At 38.2% G+C, this 16,503-nt stretch overlaps 2 protein-coding genes across 3 annotated transcripts; both read left to right on the top strand.

Moving 5' to 3' along the window:
* Positions 1-4,450: 4,450 nt before the first annotated feature.
* Positions 4,451-9,381, top strand: gnl3l (G protein nucleolar 3 like). Its single transcript, XM_020633815.3, has 15 exons — positions 4,451-4,555; positions 4,650-4,693; positions 5,774-5,863; positions 5,958-6,074; positions 6,175-6,258; positions 6,765-6,900; positions 7,043-7,146; positions 7,261-7,405; positions 7,495-7,582; positions 7,671-7,848; positions 7,933-8,075; positions 8,164-8,300; positions 8,518-8,684; positions 8,791-8,965; positions 9,293-9,381. Exons 1-15 carry the CDS (start codon positions 4,495-4,497, stop codon positions 9,343-9,345), a joined length of 1,722 nt encoding a protein of 573 aa, XP_020489471.1. The 5' UTR covers positions 4,451-4,494; the 3' UTR covers positions 9,346-9,381.
* A 378-nt stretch (positions 9,382-9,759) lies between these two features.
* On the top strand, positions 9,760-16,493 carry tfe3b (transcription factor binding to IGHM enhancer 3b). 2 transcript variants are annotated; one of them, XM_020633817.3, is made up of 9 exons: positions 9,760-9,927; positions 10,974-11,199; positions 11,300-11,524; positions 12,024-12,119; positions 12,831-12,942; positions 13,046-13,102; positions 13,324-13,399; positions 13,599-13,746; positions 14,405-16,493. In XM_020633817.3, exons 2-9 carry the CDS (start codon positions 11,008-11,010, stop codon positions 14,849-14,851), a joined length of 1,353 nt encoding a protein of 450 aa, XP_020489473.1. In that variant the 5' UTR covers positions 9,760-9,927; positions 10,974-11,007; the 3' UTR covers positions 14,852-16,493. The 2 variants fall into 2 exon arrangements, with proteins under 2 accessions (XP_020489473.1, XP_020489472.1); XM_020633816.3 differs by having other exon boundaries at positions 13,581-13,746.
* Positions 16,494-16,503: the final 10 nt, after the last annotated feature.

Here is a 16,503-nt window from a genome sequence, read left to right as displayed (position 1 = left end):
ACCACAATTTCCTCCAAACCCTATTTGAATGATGACAGTCTTCAAACCTGACTGATTAAAAGTTTTTGATTTGAAGTTTTTTTCTTCATTTACATTCCTCGTTGAGTTCTGGGTAGTTTATTGACACTGTTCTGCAGGTTATTTCAGAGTTTTTTTGTAGGAGCTACCAGCTCTCCCCTTTTCTGTGTAACACTGATTATTGACACTTATTGATACCGATTATTACATCAATGAATCAGATGAAAAATACTTTTGCTTCAGCAATGGTGAATGTACAAAAGAGAAAATATAAAATCAAATTTAAGAGATAGTCCGGTGCCACACAGTCATGAGCTGACACTGAGTTTCAGAGAACAGTAGTGCACATGTTTCTTGTTGTTTCACTGCAAATCTGCATTGACAATTTATCAAAATATATATGAAAATAACAACAGTAATGGTTAAAACCTAAAGTTAGACTCTGAGGGCGCATTATACAAAGCATTGTATAACAGTAAGCAGTCAGTGTTAACAAAAATGTAGGAAAAAAATTACATTTTTACTCTGTTGACTGATAATTAAAGGTCTTGCGTGACCTGTGACCTTTTGAAGATATGCAATATAGTTTTGATGTCACAGTAAACAGTTGTGTTATTTAAGTTACAGTGTCAGAGAATGTTAAAACTTTTATGGAGAAAAAAGGCAAAACGAGTGAGACAAATTAAGTTACTGTGTAAACCATTGTTTTGAGAAAGTGTAGTGTGACATCTAGTGGTTGAATGTTGCCTATAACATCCTTTATTAAAAGCAAATGAGAAAAATGGGAACTGTAAAGTCTATTATTAGTTTAATTTCTTGAAATGAAAACGCGTGTGCAAGTTAACAAAACATGCATGTATTTTATAAATAAATCTAAAGCCTGCAAGCATTAAACTAAAGGCCTAACAATCAATATTTATTTGAGGTTTATTTATGAGGTCCAATTTCTAACAATGAATACACTTAATTCACTTTACAAAAAGAGCAGGTTTAGACTGTACTCTTTGTTATATTATTTACAGACCCAACATTATCCACCATCAGCACAACACTAAGCAATATTTAGCAAAGTTTAGTGGCAAGGAAAAGTGCCTTTTAGAGGCAGAAACATTGAGCAGAACCAGACTCATGTTAAACAGTCTTCAGCCAAAACTGTCTATCCCAATCACCTCCCAGGTAGAAACCAATGCTAGCCAGCCAGAGGTAAATCACAAACCTTAAACCTTTGCATGCAAAACAAACTAGCTAGCACAGCAATATTAGAAATGGAATCAATCCTGAATCTAAAATTATTCAACTGTTTAAAACACATACATGCATCTAGAATGGGTATTCAATTAGAATTTAACAGAGGTAGGGGGTAGCGCTAAGTACTAGAGTCCCATGTACGGAGGCAATAGCTAAAGCGGGCAGCCTGGGTTTGTGGCTCTTAACAATCTGGACGTGAGCGAAGGATAAACTGAAATCTCACACCAGGTCTCACCAAAAACTAAACATCTGTTGCACAAGCTTTTGAGTTTCTGCAGTCAGCATACAATGTTGTCCAGTCTGGTCTGAGGGAACTGAAGTTGGTCCTAAACTATGATAAAAACAAAGCTCACCAACAAATGTCCAATGGATTTTAATTCCCCAAGGAAATCAAATTGAGCTTGTCAAAAACTACAAGTACTTGGGTTTTCTTATTGACTGTGAGCTGTTTTTTAAAGCACATATCGTCAAATTGGACTCTAAAGTCAAGGTGAAGTTCTCCACACTTTTACTGCATGAACCCTGGCTGAGTGTGTGTGTGTAACAGCTGACCATTTATCGGCATGCCCAGAGATTTAAATAATCACTTTAGTTCGCTGCTGTGCCACATGCGTAATTGCGCACAGCAGACGCAGGCTACATGCGACATAATAACATTTGAAATAAGTAATAGACATTGCACTACGTTTGGCTGTCTTAACCCCAAGTTACTCTTCTTACTCTTCTCCCTTTACACCAATGACTGTACCTCAGGGGACCCTTCTGTGAAACTCCTGAAATTTGCAGACGACACCACCGTCATCGGTCTCATGGAGGACGGAGACGAGTCTGCTTACAGACGGGAGGTGAAACAGCTGGTTCTCTGGTGCAGTCAGAACCATCTGCAGCTCTGCTCTTTTTTTAGAGTGCTTGCTGTACATACTTCTATTTCTTAATTATATTTCCCATGGGGGCTCTAGCAAGCATCTGCTTCTCTTGTTTTGTTTTGCATTGTGGTACTTCTGGGATAGCTCCTTAACCACAGATTTATGAAGCAACATTTTTCTGAGTGAGCTGGAAAGGACAGGATGTTTTGATAACTGGCTAAAATGTATGCAAGGTTACTGAGTTTGTCCCATATTTTTCTTGGCTCTTTGCCACTATCTTTTTGTATCTCTATTTTTACTCTTTTTTTTCACCAGGGCAGCTTTGAGAAGTTTATTTCTCTTTTCAACCTTTTTTCTGTTTATTTTGAAGGCATTGACCGTGTTGTTTTTCTCTAGAACTCAATAAACACAAATGATCTCTACATTTTACGAACACTAGCATGAGCATCATACTGACTTCCATCATCCATAAACCTGACTAACCCCTTTACCGTTATTCTAATCTGAACCTTATCCTGACATATGACTGTACATTTGACTTACTTCCTTTGTAAGAACAGAGAGATGTTGCAAAACTCTGTTATAAACACACAAAAAGCACAAGTTACATAGTAGTACAGGTATGGAAAAATCTTATATAAAAATGAATCCCTTTAGTTCAAGGGAATGAGGACTCATAGGGAGAGTTTAGCCACTAGGTCCCTTCTCACTCCCCCTTCCTGTTAAGCTGGAGAGGGACAGGTACAGTATTGACCACTAGATTTAAACTTGATATATATTGGTAGTTGTCTTGTTCCTCTTGTAAACATGTTTTATGTCAATATGCTTTGAATTTGTATGTGCAATTGTTGATGCACTATGAAAAATTACTTTCCTCACTGTGCGCACCTTGATATATTGTGTTTGCACATTAAGGTTTCCATTTGAGGCTGTTTATTGTGATGATTGGTCATGTGACCACTTGCATTTAACGCACCTGTGTAATGTATGCCCTGTGATTGTGCTGGGCGAACCTGAAGAAGCTACAGGTGAGACGCGTTGTTCGCGCACAGTAAAAGGTATTTTCAGTGTGCCACGGACTTCTGATTGTTTTTTCATGATTTGATCCTGCAACCGTGAGCACCTGGGAGCGTTAAGGCTGTGCATGGGGTACCCTGTTGACCATATAAAAATGAATCTGTTGATCAGATCCTAAGTCTGTATTTCGGATCGGTAATCAACCACTCATTGTCACAAATGAGTTCCAGGTTTTTCTTACTGTTGATGTTGATGACAGCTTGGGAGGTGCTTGGCTGCGTGGTGGGGTGGCTGGCGTGCATATTCTGAAAGAAATTCTTCATAGATGAAAAGAAGACCCTCCCTGTTGAACAGATGATCTACAAACACAATATTATTGTGAAACCAATATTCCATTATGAGGTATTTGTGTTTAGAATATCCGTGTTAATCCAAATCAAATATTTATGAGGTGAAACATTGGGTTTGTAGATAAGAGACCATGACAAGAAGGCCTGGCAATGGAAAGTAGACATATTTATAGGATATTTTGCATATCAAAATTACAAACATTCCATTCCAAAAAAAAGGAATGACACCCAGCCTTGACATTACATGGAGAGGTACAATATTTGAAATTGAGGCAGGGTTTTTCAAAACTTGTTCAGTTTATCTTAAATCTATTATTTAAAGCATAAACATCCCCAAAATTAAGCCCACCATTTCCATATGAATTTGTGAGAACTGTTTTCTTCAAGTAGCCTAATTGGTCCTATTTTTCCAAATGAATTTTGAAGAACATTTTGTCACTCTCTTTCAATAGCTTGTAATCAAGATGCAGAGCCAAAGCTGCATGTCAGTCAAGAAATTCCCTCTGCTTTAGTAAGACTCCCTTTAGAGCCATTGGTTAAATGCATATATTTGGATTTTTCTGTATAATGGCATGAACATTTTATGTATTTTATGTCGATGCTTAGTCATTACTATTCCTAAAAATGAACCTCCTTTTTTCAGTGGAATGTTATTAAGTACAGAATCATTCCAAGCTACAAGTTCACATCCGCCAGCTGAGTTAGAATTAATTATCTACCAAGCAGAGAGTCACCCTTTACTGCAGTACTAGATTGGATATGGTCTGCCAGAAACTGAGATATGAGGAGACATGTCTCTAGACAGATTTAACTATGAAGTTTAACTAGCCTATTACTATTCTTATAAAGAGTTTTTTTTTTTTTGTTATCGCTGAAGAGAAATATATACATAAGCGAAATTTGTTTATAAAAAAAAAAAATGAAAGCCATTATCATCAAGACTGTATTTTATTTTGACATCAGCAGGATACGATTTGTGACGTCAGAGTTTGCGCATGTCAACCTTACACGTGAGGATACAGGACCTCAACTTGGTTGAACTAATGTCGAAAGCTAGTACGTATTTTAAAGTTGTTTACACGCTGCAGTCACTGTCGTAATCGCTGTGAACATTTTTTAAATGTGTCTTTTCTTGTTTTCTTGTCTGCAGAGCAAAAACGAGCCAAACGCATCGGCTTTCTCGGAAAACTCAAGGTAAGCGCTATCCGGCTAATGTTATCCGTGGCGAGTTACATGTCATCAACTCACTTGCCATTTGATACGCTGCACATAATTAAAATAGTGTGAGCACCTTCTAGTTGCTCATTTTAACCACTCTTAAGTGCTCAAAATCATATCCCAGAGCGTTAAATGTTTCATTTAAAATGTCGTCACATGTTTGCCATGTCAATGCTGAGGTAGGCTTTACTGTAAGGGAGTATTATTGGCACAAATTGCATGAACTGCCATGGACCAATGTGTGGCGAAGATAAAATTCAGTCCCAGTTTCTTGTTCACCATACTTGGGAGTAATGTTAGCGTTCTGCTTAGCAAACCAAGCAGCTGCAGTTTTTGTACATCAGATAGAACAGGAGGAGAAAACTAAAGGCACAACACATATCCTCAGACTCCACACACTCACTTTACAATATATACAACCTTATACCCTCAGGCCACAGGTACAGATCGCCCACCTTCAGGATGAAGAGAACCATGTCAGGCTTTGTGCCCACATACACCAGACTAATGAATGTTTATGCATTGCATTTATTTTCAACATCACTCTTTTAAACCTTAAAAAAAATATTCATGATCTGTTTATCATGCTTTTTTTAATATAGCTCACAAGTTAACTCGAGTCCTTAATCATTTTTAACCCATATTAAATTAATATTTAGCTTTACTTATTGCTAATCTGTAATGCATAAGATGTTATGGTTTACAAGTGACACTCACTCAGTACTCTTCGATTGCACTTTGGATGTTGGTATGTCATATGTGTGTGTGTGGTTTGTTTTTGTGCTGTCATTCATGCTGTGTGCACCATAGACAGTGCGCACTGATGTTTTTTTCACAACTGAAGTTCCTAATGGATAATAAAGTAATTTGAATGCTGTCAGACATTCACTGTTGGGCGAAAAACAGGTCAAATGTTAAAAACACACACAAACACTAAAATGCTGGCAGAGAAAGTCTGGTACACATCTATAATGACAATTATTTTACCAAACATTTGCATATTATTTTTTTCCCAAGATTAATTTATCAGGAATTGACCGTGCTTCCTGTCTACAGATTAAAGATGGACAAAAAGGTGAAGCTTCAAAGAATCCACAGCAGCATATCAAAGACCAAAGAAACCCAGAAGAAGTCCGGAAGCAAAGGGTAAACATTTGATAGTCTTGCCTATATTACTGTCTGAGGTTAAATTGCATGAACATTTTATGCCATAATAATTTCTAATTTCTTTCCTAATTAGCTTCAGGACCTCCAGGAAAAGCAGAAAATCTCTAGAGAGAAAGAGCTGATGAAGAGAAGAAATTTACAAGGCTTCCACAATGACATCCTACAGCGACAAAGGCAGTTTGAGCAGAGGGTACATGTGGACATTATTAGGAAAGATATGTTGTGTAGTTACTGTAGAATCACAACGCACATTTCTGTTGTGAATTATGTTTTCTTCTTTCTGTTCACAGGAGACAGAGATGCAGAGTTTGGAGAAGCATATTAATTTCGAAAATGAAAACTCAAGAAAGGCATACTACAGAGAATTTAAAAAAGTATGTAGGTTGTCAAATATTCCACAAACTGGTCTTTTCCTACTATGTATGTTACAGTTTCATCACTCTGTAATATGATCATACAGTTCTCTTGAAGCTCCCATTATACATCTGACTTATTGCCATTCGATTTAACATATTTCTGTGTTTCTTTTAAAAAATGTTATGCTATTGCATATTATATTATGCATATTGACAAATGTGTGTTGTAATACCTGATTGAAAAACACAACAATGGTGTATATGTAATAACAAAAAGAATAGGTAGATTTTTTAACCTTTATTATGTTACTGGGTTATCAACTTTGAATGCTTGTTATACCAAATATTATCTAAAGTGCGATTCATTGGATGCAATTGGATTCTGCGTTAACATTAGGTCATCCCCTTTTTTATGTCGAACTCAAAATTGGTTTGGATGTCCGTATTTATTTGGCCCGATTCTGACATAAAATTGACAATACTCTTTCTCCCACTCATTATATATTTAAAATTTGTTTTTAAAGGTGGTGGACGCCTCAGATGTGATTTTGGAGATTTTGGATGCACGTGACCCTCTTGGCTGTAGATGTCCTCAGGTGGAGCAGGCAGTCATTCAAAGTGGAACCAACAAGAAAATAGTTTTGGTGCTTAATAAAATTGGTAAGTTTATTAGATTTTTTTTTTTTTAATAGTTTAGGAATTGTGTTTATCAGGATATATTTGATTGCATAACAAAGTAGTTAAGGGTTTATTTGACTGTGAAATATACAAATCTTGACTTTGACTTTTTTTTTTTTTTTAGATTTGGTGTCAAAGGAAATTGTGGAAAAATGGATTAAATATCTTCGTAATGAGTTTCCTACAATAGCTTTCAAAGCATCTACACAACAACAGTCAAAGAACTTGGTATGCTTTTGAATATGTTCATTTCAATCATTAAATGTGAAATGCACAATGTAAGTTATAGAATGACGTGATTTCCCTTCATGACTTTCCCCCTCTGTCTCATGTCGTGGACAGAAACGCAGTAATGTACCGGTGACACAAGCCACCACAGAGCTTCTGAGTAGCAGTGCATGCATTGGTGCAGATTGCTTGATGAAGCTACTCGGCAACTACTGCCGAAATCTAGACATAAAGACAGCCATCACTGTAGGTGTTGTAGGTGAGCATCACATCCAGCAATTCTTCAGGTTCATTGTGTGTAAAATGCAACGTCCACAGTGCAATAATTATACACCTCCTGCTTTACAGGTTTTCCTAATGTGGGAAAGAGTAGTTTGATCAACAGTTTGAAACGAGCAAGAGCGTGTAATGTTGGAGCCACTCCTGGTGTCACCAAGTAAGTATTCCATAAGTGCTGGATCCCAGGATCCTGTGAAAACCTGCTAACTTTTAAAACATCTTTTCTTTTGGTTGATGGATTTTAGGTGCCTTCAAGAGGTGCACCTGGACAAACACATTAAGCTCCTGGATTGCCCTGGTATTGTCATGGCTACTTCCACGTCTGATGCAGCCATGATTCTTAGGAATTGTGTGAAAATCGAACAGCTTGTAGATCCCCTTCCACCTGTTGAAGCCATTCTTCGACGCTGCAACAAAGCACAGGTATATCTAGTCAGTGTTTCAATATGTTTACATGTTACCTTGTGTGTCAAACTGTCATTAATGTAATCTTTTCTGGATGTACAGATCATAGAGCACTATGGAGTTTCTGACTTCCACACAGCTCTGGAGTTCCTTGCAATGTTGGCTAAACGTCAGGGCAAACTAAGAAAGGGGGGACTGCCCGACACTGACAAAGCAGCTAAGAGTGTGCTAATGGACTGGACAGGGTGCGTAAAGTTTAAGATTTTCTAGAGATTGACAATGGGCCACCATGTTTTTAGCATTTTGTTCATGCCATCATTTCTTGTTCTTTAGGGGGAGGATCAGCTACTTCACACACCCTCCAGAGACACACACCCTCCCCACACACGTCAGTGCTGAGATTGTGACAGAGATGGGTAAAGCGTTTGACTGGGATGTACTGGAAAAGGGAAATCAGGAAGTTCTTGCAGGTAACGGAAATTTATAGCTTGTTATTTACTCCTAGCGGTCATTTGGAACAGTGTCACCATTTAGACTATAGAAGTCCTCCCTGTCAACTTTTCTTTTGGGCTTTTTTCTGTATGAAAAACTGGTCGCTGAGGAAGGTATCCCTAATATGACAACATCAATCTCAAGCTGTCAGTATGTTTTTCTCTAGAGATTAATTTGCTTTTCTCCATGTTGCAGAGTCATCTTGTCCAGATATCCAAATGGGATTCTGCATGGAAACCACTGGAATGACAGAGGGTGGTCAGAGTGACCCATCCTCTTACCTGGGAATGGCAGAGACAGCATCTGAAGAGCCAGAATTTCAAGATGAAACTGAAACTATGGAGGATGGTCAAGACCCAGAGGTTTGAAACTCTTCCTCATCACAACTAAAGACTAAACTTAATTACATTTTATTGTGTGCACTTACTGGAAATATTTTACTTAAACCTTCTGTCCTGCTCAAACTAGTTTGGACCAATGACTGTGGAAATAAAGTCTCAGAAGACAAAGGCTGACTTTCCAGCGAAGGATCCTGCATCCAAGACTCCAGGTTTAAAGGATATATTGAATGTGGATCCTCTGCAGCAGGGCCAAGCACTCCTAGCAGCCGGCAAGAAAAGGAAAAAACAACAGAAAAGAGCTGGTTGGTATAAATATTGGTCTCCTAGTTGTGTGTTTTAAATTGTGTCTGTGAAATTAAGTGTACATGTTATTATTTCTCACCTTTTTCACATAGAAAAAAAATCTGATATGGTTTTACTAAAGTAGCATTCATCCTCAGTTGGGGGGGGGGGACTTTTTTAGTTTATGCCATATTTTTCTTCCCATGTAACTGATGATAAACATGAATCAATCAACATGTAATCACACACACAAAGTCTTCTGTTAACAATAAAGTGTTAGCTTATATAGCTGGAACTGTATAATCATCCAAATATTTAACTTTGTTTTTTCTTTTTCCCTTCTGCAGACAAAATTGCCACCAAACTCTCTGATACTTTGACATCTGCAATGGATTTTTAACTGTGAGAGCTGAAATAAAAGGAACATAAAATATTATTAGCATTTTGTCTTTTTTGAAACTTATTAGGCCGGTTTAATTTAAAACGATTACAACCAACCAGCAACACTTACATTTTCTTTGTCCCAAGTACTACTCTTAACTAAGGCAATGATGTAGATGGTTCATGCTGGTGTTGGTTAAGATTATAAGCTGTTAAGAATTTTTTTTTTTTTTTTTTTTTTTTGTCTCTATTACAAAATGCAGATAGCTGGCATCGAGGCTATGAGCTAAAGCTATCTGCGAAATTAGATTTGCATATTGAGTTAAATAAACTTTAACCTAAACTAGGGCTTTGTGTTTAACTATTACAATTTGAATGTTGTTTATCTGAGATGTTTCGAAGTGTAGGAACCTCACAGCTGTCAACAACTTCCGGGTCACACGTTAGATGACCTCAGCCCGTCGGCCTGAGATAAACAACACTGGTGCCGCGGTTTAGTTAATTCCTGTTAAACGAGCTCCAGCGCATTAAACATGGACGTGAAAACGGAGGACTTCGGGAGCTAATGGCTGTGGTTACGAAAAACTAACCTTTTACTACAGTACGTTTCTCTCTGTTTCTAAAAACAAGTTGTCTTACTATGCAGCGTTAGCTTCAGGACTTGTAAATCGTGCTAACTAACTAGCTCACTGCAACTTCCTATTTTCGTTTTTCACGACTGCCTTTCGGTACAGCTGAAACAACACTGTTTTTAACAGAAGTATTCAGTTTCTTTCCAGTTGACGGCTGATAGGTAACTCAAAGTGTGTCCGGTGTACAACAAAAAACAATAAGGGGAGTTGTTTGTCCACACTGATGTGGGCCCGTTTGCAGCGCTGAGCTGTGTCTGGATAAAAATAGAGTTTACCATAAAAGACAAAAGTTAACAAGTTGACAAATCGCTCTAAACGGCGCATGAAACTAACCAAACTCTAAAATGACATGGAGCTAAGTAGACTTTTAATTTATGTGGGTAATAGTCTCATAATTCAAAACATCGGCACCGTCCCGCATCTGACCCAAAGGCTGGTGCAACGCTGGCTACACCTGTGACGTCATGATGGGATTTGTTTTGCAAGTTTAGTGACTGAGTAATGGTAGGGGCTATAACAAGTACTCTGAAGTCCCAGTCAGTGATTATTACGTATACGACCTGACAAGTGATTGTGTAAGGACTGTGTACCAACAAGTAGCTCGGCGGAAAGAATTGAGCCTTAAGGATGTTGGTATGTTGTAGTTATTTGGTATAGATGAAGGTGTGAGGTTAAAATAATCCTTATTGGGCTGAGTGGCAGAAAAAAAACATACAACATATTTTTAATGTAATTATTTATGCTGTCCAGTGTTACCTTTCTCTGCCATTTGAAGTATTTGTTCAGTCTCACAGTTGTTTGGATTTATTAAGTTAACAGTATGGTGTGTATGTTGCTTTTATGCCAAACCAATAGTTGAGGTAATGTTTTGATTGGTCTCCAAAATCATAATAACCACAGATTATAATTTTAAGGATTGAGTTGTGTAATATCACAATAACATAATATACTTAAAACTGCTGATACTACCTATAACCTATCAAAAGTCTTCCTATTTCTGTGTTTTGATTTCCAGCTCCATCTCTAGAACTTGATATCGCTCATCAGTCATGTCTTCACGCGTGTTGCTGCGCCAGCAGCTGATGCGAGAACAAGCCCAGGAGCAGGAGAGACGTGAGGCCCAGCAGCAGGCCTCTGCCTCTCAGCTCCGGGCCTCTGATTCCACTCCGGCCATCTCTGTCACACTGCCCCCAAATGCTGCCCGTCCCCCTCCAGCACAGGTGCCTGTGGAGGTGCTGAAAGTAAGAGCATCATCTAGTATAATCGCAACTTCTTTTTTCCAGTTAGTGAAGACTGACTGTGAGAGTACATTAGCCCTTAAAAAAATCTTTAATTGATCAGGTGCAGACCCACTTGGAGAACCCCACCAAGTACCACATCCAGCAAGCACAGAGGCAGCAGGTGAAGCAATACCTCTCGACCACTCTGGGCAACATAGCAGTTACACAGACCATGGGTGTGTCCCCTGTGCAGCAGTCCAGTTCTGCCCCAGAGGTTGCTCAAACTGCCAGCAGTGCCCCAAACAGTCCCATGGCTCTGCTAAACATTGGCTCCAACAAAGAGGAAGTAAGACAAGTTTCTGCTTTGAAATGACTGCTTGTACTTTGGTTTGCTGATACAGCAAATTGCACAATCTCTTAAGTGTGCATCTTTTTTTTGGAGAAGTTAAATGTCTAACCTCCTGCTTACTTCTAGGTAATTACTTTCTGTTTGCTAAGCAACGGTGGACCCATAGGTCCCACTATGATGATGCATGCCTTTGTTATCGTACCCTTGTTGGCCTGTTGTCACAATAAGATGTTAAATACTGCATCCCCAGTTTAAGCATGCCAGCACTTCTTCTGCCCACATCTCTCTCTTTGAAATCAGGTCTCTTCAGAACAGTTAGTTTAAATGTTCATCGCTGGCATTCAGTCTTTACAGAGTATACTTGACTGTTTTACATTACAAAGTGCTCCTCAGGTATATACCGGTACATACATGTTGATAACTTTCACACATGAAACCACAGAGTTTATATTGAATGAGTAACACTGGTGTTTTCTCTGTCATCTGCTTTATCTAGATCGATGATGTGATAGATGACATCATTAGTCTTGAATCCAGTTTTAATGACGACATCATTTCCCTGATTGACTCAGGTCTTCAGCTGCCTAGTACGGTAAGAAGACTGATGGTGTTTTTTTTTTTTTTTTTCAACCATGTATACTTTCTTTTAAATATTTCCTCAGAATAACAAAAATGATTTATGGCAGTTCTTACCCATTCAGATTTTTTTCATATTAATAGTTTTTCCTGTGAATGGATGGTCTCCTTAATGTGAGAAATTCTGAAGACGTCGTAGTAAATATACAGTTTTGGCACTTGGTTATTATTCGTCACAAAAGTGCTGCCAGGGCGGGGCAAAACAAAAAGGCAGAGAGAAGTGAACCAAAGTGGACTCTGCCTATAAAAGTACATTGCAGCTGCCATGTTAACAACCTATCTCTTAGATAGATAGAGCTTGCCCAAAATTAGCTGCTAAACAAAAAATGAGGATTATGGTGATGCTGTTGGAGGAAAAGAAAAGGAAACACAGTGAGGTAAACAGCATTTTGTGAGTTTTGAAATAGCATCAGCTAATCAGCTTCAATATGTAAGAATTGCATTTATGCTTTATCCTGAAACAAGATCTGTTATTTGAATTATTTTCTAACTTCATTTTAATGCTTACTTTTTCTAGTGGCACATTAGAACTGAGCAATATGTCGTAGTGTTGTGAAATATGTCAGCTTTGGTTGAATTCATGGAACTTGCTTTAAACTTTTAAGACGAAAAAGGGAGCACAACCTTCATAAATACTGTATCTGCTTTGTTTGTTCTGTTCCTGCAGCTCCCAGGAAATCTGTTGGATGTATACCATAGCCCTGGAATGGCAGCACCTACTCTCACCGTCAGCAACTCCTGCCCGGCTGATCTGCCCAAAATTAAAAGGGAAATAACTGGTAATTTAAATTCCTTTTTATAATCATGTTTAACATTTAATAAAAACCCTCTTTCTTTTCAAATGTTTGATGTGTTGCATAAAAAACTCAATGTGTCTTTCAGATTCAGATGTCAAAGCAATAATGAAAGAAAGGCAGAAGAAAGACAACCATAATCTGAGTAAGTCAGGCTTTAACTCGGCTTCATTTATTCATATGTGTTAGCATCTGCATCAGTGTGTGTACAAAATGAATACAAGATCATTCTAGGACAATATCACAATGTCCCACTATGACAACACATACTTTGTTTGAAGTCATTCTTTCCTAGTGATTGATTTGAGATGATATGTGTATGTGCTCGCTTCACCTCCTTTCCTCTTGGTTCCTGCTTGTCTACAGTTGAGAGGAGGCGGAGATTCAACATCAATGACCGTATTAAGGAGCTGGGCACTCTCATACCCAAATCAAGTGACCCGTAAGTGCAGTTTGATTTTAAGAATGCTCAATTTTCCTTTCATTCATTATTCAATATGTATGAAAATATTTGTGTTTTTAATTGTAGAAATCTCTGCAGCTACTGTTTATTAAAATTGTCATCCTGTTTTTTCTTCCTGTTTTTTCCCTCTCTTCACTGCCTTTATAATACATATTTACTGATCTCACAATGGTGACAGTGAGATGCGTTGGAATAAAGGCACCATCCTGAAAGCTTCTGTAGACTACATCAGGAAGTTACAAAAAGAGCAGCACAGAGCCAAAGATGTCGAGATGCGTCAGAAGAAGCTGGAGCAGGCAAACCACAGTCTGATGTTACGCATACAGGTGAGTGTGTGTCTCACCTGAGTTAGAAGGTGGCGTATACATGACTTCAAGTACAAAAACAATGAAGTTCTTGACTTGTTGTAGTAGTTAAAACTTAGTTATGCAGAAATTGGAGACAATGAAGCAAATGTGATCTGTGTTGTAAAGATGTGTTTCAGTCAGTTATCATAGCGTAAGAAATCATGCAATGTAGCCTGCCTCTGTGCAGACTTGCATGGTCTGATGCTGATATATTCATAAATTAATGTTTATATTTTGAAATAGATTGGAAACATGTCAGCCGTTGATAACTTAAGCCTGCACTTAAAGCCTTCCTCATGTTTGGCTATGTCTTTATATAAAAAAAAAAAAACCAACATGCATGAAATTCCACTGTGCTCTGTAAACGTACACTTAGCTTAACAATCTAGCACAAAGAATGTTATGTTTTAACAAGAACGTTTCCTTTTATTAGTTCTCAACCCAGACTTGGTAAGCCCTTATTGCCTTTGGATTACCGAAGATCAAATTTTAGCAGTTCTCAGTTAGGTGACATAGCTCAACTTTTTAAGGCAGTGTTTTCACTTTCACAGTTTAAATTCAACAACAGCAGCTGGGCGTTGTATCATTATATCTTTGTCAAGGTCCTCTAAGTGTGAATTGTCTGCTGTGCTTATAGGAGCTGGAAATGCAGGCACGGCTCCATGGCCTATCCACACCCAACAGCATCTCCCCTGGTCTGAGTTCTGATCCCTCCCTGCTCCAGCAGCAGGTCCAACACAGCAGCCAGTCTATGGCTGTAAGCGCACAAAACCTCCTTGGTATCGGTGCGGCAACCATCGGACAGCCTCTCCCAGCCTCCTTCTTGTCTCCGCCCTCCTCAGACTCTCCAGCAGGAGTCACCATCAGCAGCCCCCTGGACCTGGGCAGTCTGAGCTTTGCTGAGCTTGATGACAACTCTGCCTCCGCACTCTACTCTGACATGGGCTTGGGAGACATTCTTATGGACGACGGATGCACCCTGTCTCCAGAGAGGGGGGCTGATTCGCTGTTTTCTCCTTTGTCACCGGGTGCCTCTAAAACCAGCAGTCGCAGGAGCAGCCTTGAAATGGATGAGGACTTGTGATAAGCTCTGAGTGGCAGTTAGAGACTTCTGCAGGGACAAGAATGTCAGGAAGTGAGGTCTATCCTTAAATGACATCTATTTATAGGACTGTAGAATTGAACTGCAAAAGTAGTTAACAATAAGATCATAACTAACAAATATTTTCGCCATAAAGACCTAATTATTACAGTTCCTGTTTGGAGCCGGTCAGATGATTATGTCTGGGATTTGAAATGCAATCGTATAAATATTGAATCTTGTATAATAGGAGCATGGCATTAAGAAATACATTCATAAATAGGTTTTAAGATTTTCTTCAGAGATTTAAGAGGGATATAAAGTTTTCTTGTATTTAGAATGTGCTCATCTTTAGGGAAGAAAGCTGTGATGTTTTGTTGTTCACAACAGCATTGGCATAAAAAACTGTTGAAGAGATGCCAACACACAGTATATAAACTGACTTGGAATCAGGGTTTGTTAGTAACATTTACATGCTCATGTTGGGTTGTTTCACCAGCAGCTTCAGAAGGGATCTTTGTATAATGAATTGGCATATTGTGAAATATTTTCTGCATATTGTATATAAGAATGTTTTATTTTGAGCAATTTTATTGCACCTTATTTTATGGCAGTCTATGCATTTTATGAGAGTTTTGTCTGTTTTTATTACTATTTCACACAGTGGATGCCCAGGTTGCATGTATTTGTAATGATCCTTAAAAGCAGTGGGAAATCACTTGCTGCTGCAGCTAGTTAGCCAAAGCAGGACTTCTTCCAGTGTAGCTACAAATTACAGATCAGCATTTTATTTTTTAATATATATACACTTAGTCAATAAAAGTGCAAGACAGTATGAGATGCAGAACAATTTTTCCTTACTCATTAGTACTGTAGGTTATTAGTTTTTTACATTTGAATAATAGTAACATTAGTAGTGTCTTCAGACTAAAATCTGTGTTGTCCATGACTGTTTGTCTCTGTTAACCTTGACGATCACTGAGTGAAGTTACCGGTTAGCATGTTCTATTAAGACTGTGGCTTTTTAAAAAAAAAATAAAAGTAATATATCTGCCAAACATTATTGCTTATAGTAATATGAATTCAGAGGGCTTTAGCCTTCTTTTCAACCAACCACTAGCCTCACCTCTGTAGTGATGTGGTCTGTTTGTTGTGTGAAACCTTCAATACAGTTATTTTCAGCAACTCTAGATTGGCATTCAAATTGTAAAATGCTAAATGCAACATTATGTACAGTAAATGAATGTGTTTTACTTTCACATGTACGCACTGTATTTCTTTTCATCAACACAACCTCCAAAGTCTAATGTTGAATCTTTGTTTTAAGTTGTGACCAATCTAAAAGCTGAACTAGTTAATGCAGCCACAACTGTTTTATTTTTGTGTTGTGATTATTTTCTGGGCTTCTAATCTGTTTAAACAGAACTTCCCTACTTGGCTGAAAGAAGCTTCACTCAATAGCTCAATGCTGCTAATGTTCCTATGGTCATCTTTTCCACTCAAAAACAATACAGAATTGTCTTACCCTGACAGATATTTGAGTGCTAGCACTCACTGACTGTTAACCATGAACAGGACATCATTTGTGTCTTGTTCCTACAAGTTGGCTTTTGGATGATTTTAACAAATAAATGATTCCCAGTGATTTCTTGTCT

Source organism: Labrus bergylta, chromosome 5 (assembly GCF_963930695.1).
Source record: "Labrus bergylta chromosome 5, fLabBer1.1, whole genome shotgun sequence".
Classification (NCBI taxonomy): domain Eukaryota; kingdom Metazoa; phylum Chordata; class Actinopteri; order Labriformes; family Labridae; genus Labrus; species Labrus bergylta.
This window is presented reverse-complemented; position numbering and strand designations above follow the sequence as displayed.